Source organism: Silene latifolia, chromosome 5, assembly GCF_048544455.1.
Source record: "Silene latifolia isolate original U9 population chromosome 5, ASM4854445v1, whole genome shotgun sequence".
NCBI classification, from domain to species: domain Eukaryota; kingdom Viridiplantae; phylum Streptophyta; class Magnoliopsida; order Caryophyllales; family Caryophyllaceae; genus Silene; species Silene latifolia.
This window is the reverse complement of record NC_133530.1, coordinates 79,513,922-79,515,472: the sequence shown is the minus strand read 5'-3', so window position 1 is coordinate 79,515,472 and position 1,551 is coordinate 79,513,922. Positions and strand designations below refer to the sequence as shown.

The window sequence follows — 1,551 nt, the reverse complement described above, 5'->3', positions numbered from 1 at the left end:
ATAATATCCGTTTAATCGATTATATAAGATACGGGGTATTACAGATGCTCGAGTTTACAGTAGGATTGATAGGGTAATGGCTAATGATGAGTGGATTCTTAATGGTCCCACAGGAGTAGTATCATTCTTACCTGAGGGTCTATATGATCATAGTCCGTGCCTTATTGAATTATGGGAGTAAACTGAAAGAAGAAAAGGATGTTTTAAATACTATAATATGTGGGGGGAAGAGTGACAAATTTAGGAATATAGTTATTTAGAATTGGAGGCAACCTATTCAAGGGTGTTACATGTTTCAACTGATTAAGAAACTTAAAAAGTTGAAGCACCCTTTGAAAAAGCTGAACAATGATGGTTATGGGGATATTAAAAATACTGCATTGGTGGCTAAGATGGTGCTTGGAAATATCCAAAAGCAGTTACATAGTGACCCTAGGAATTTGGTGCTACAAGCTGAGGAGAGAGTTGCAGCTCAGACTTACAAAGATCTTGATGAAGCTAAGACTTCTTTCTTGGCTCAGAAAGCAAAGGTAAAATGGGTTAATCTAGCATATGATAATACTAGATTTTTCCAAAGTACCATAAAGGCTAGACGAGCTCTGAATAAAGTTCTAAAGATCAAGGATATGCATGGGGTGGAATGTTCTGAGGTTAGTACCATAGAACAAGATTTCATTGAGTATTATCAAGAGCTGTTAGGCAGTTCTACTCAGGTGGTTAAAGTTTGTCCTGCAGTGGTTCAGAGAGGCAAGATTGTGACCAGTGAGCAGGCCAGATTCATGTCGCAGGAGGTGATTGAGACTGAGGTCAAGGAGGCCCTCTTTTCTATACCTATGGAGAAGGCTTATGGGCCTGATGGGTACTCTTTAGGCTTTTATAGAGATGCTTATGACATAATTTGAGGTGATGTGGTATGGGCAGTGTTGGAATTTTTTACTAATGGCAAGATGTTACATCAGATAAATGTTACTGTTCTTACTCTCCAGTTTGGTCCAAGACTTTAGACCCATTGCGTGTTGCAATGTCATTTACAAATGTATATCAAAAATCATTTGTAAAAGATTGGCAAGAGTATTAGCAGATCACATTAGTATGAATCAGAGTGCATTTATAAGGGGTAGGGAAATTGTGGATAACATTCTCATCTGTCAGGATTTGGTGAGATTATATGGAAGTAAACGTTGCTCTCCTAGGGCCATGCTGAAAGTTGATTTGAAGAAGGCATATGACACTATTGAGTGGGCATTTATTGGGGATATGTTGGCTGCACTTGAGTTTTCTGAACAAATGATCAAATTGATAATGTTGTGTGTAACTACAACATCTTACACTATCTCTGTGAATGGGTCACAGTTTGGGTATTTCAAGGGTCAAAGGGGGTTGAGACAAGGAGACTCCATGTCCCCCTTGCTCTTCACCATTTGTCTAGAATATTTAACAAGAATTATTAGTGTGGTCACAGAGAGACCTGCATTCAAATATCATTCACTTTGCAGAGGATTGAAACTTAGTCATCTTGCTTTTGTAGATGATCTACTGCTGTTTTGCAGA

General features: G+C 38.4%; 1 protein-coding gene across 1 annotated transcript; it reads left to right on the top strand.

Annotated features, from left to right (window-relative positions):
• Positions 1-290: 290 nt before the first annotated feature.
• Positions 291-902, top strand: LOC141655600 (uncharacterized). Its single transcript, XM_074462670.1, has one exon. The coding sequence runs from the start codon at positions 291-293 to the stop codon at positions 900-902; it is 612 nt and encodes a 203-aa protein (XP_074318771.1).
• Positions 903-1,551: the final 649 nt, after the last annotated feature.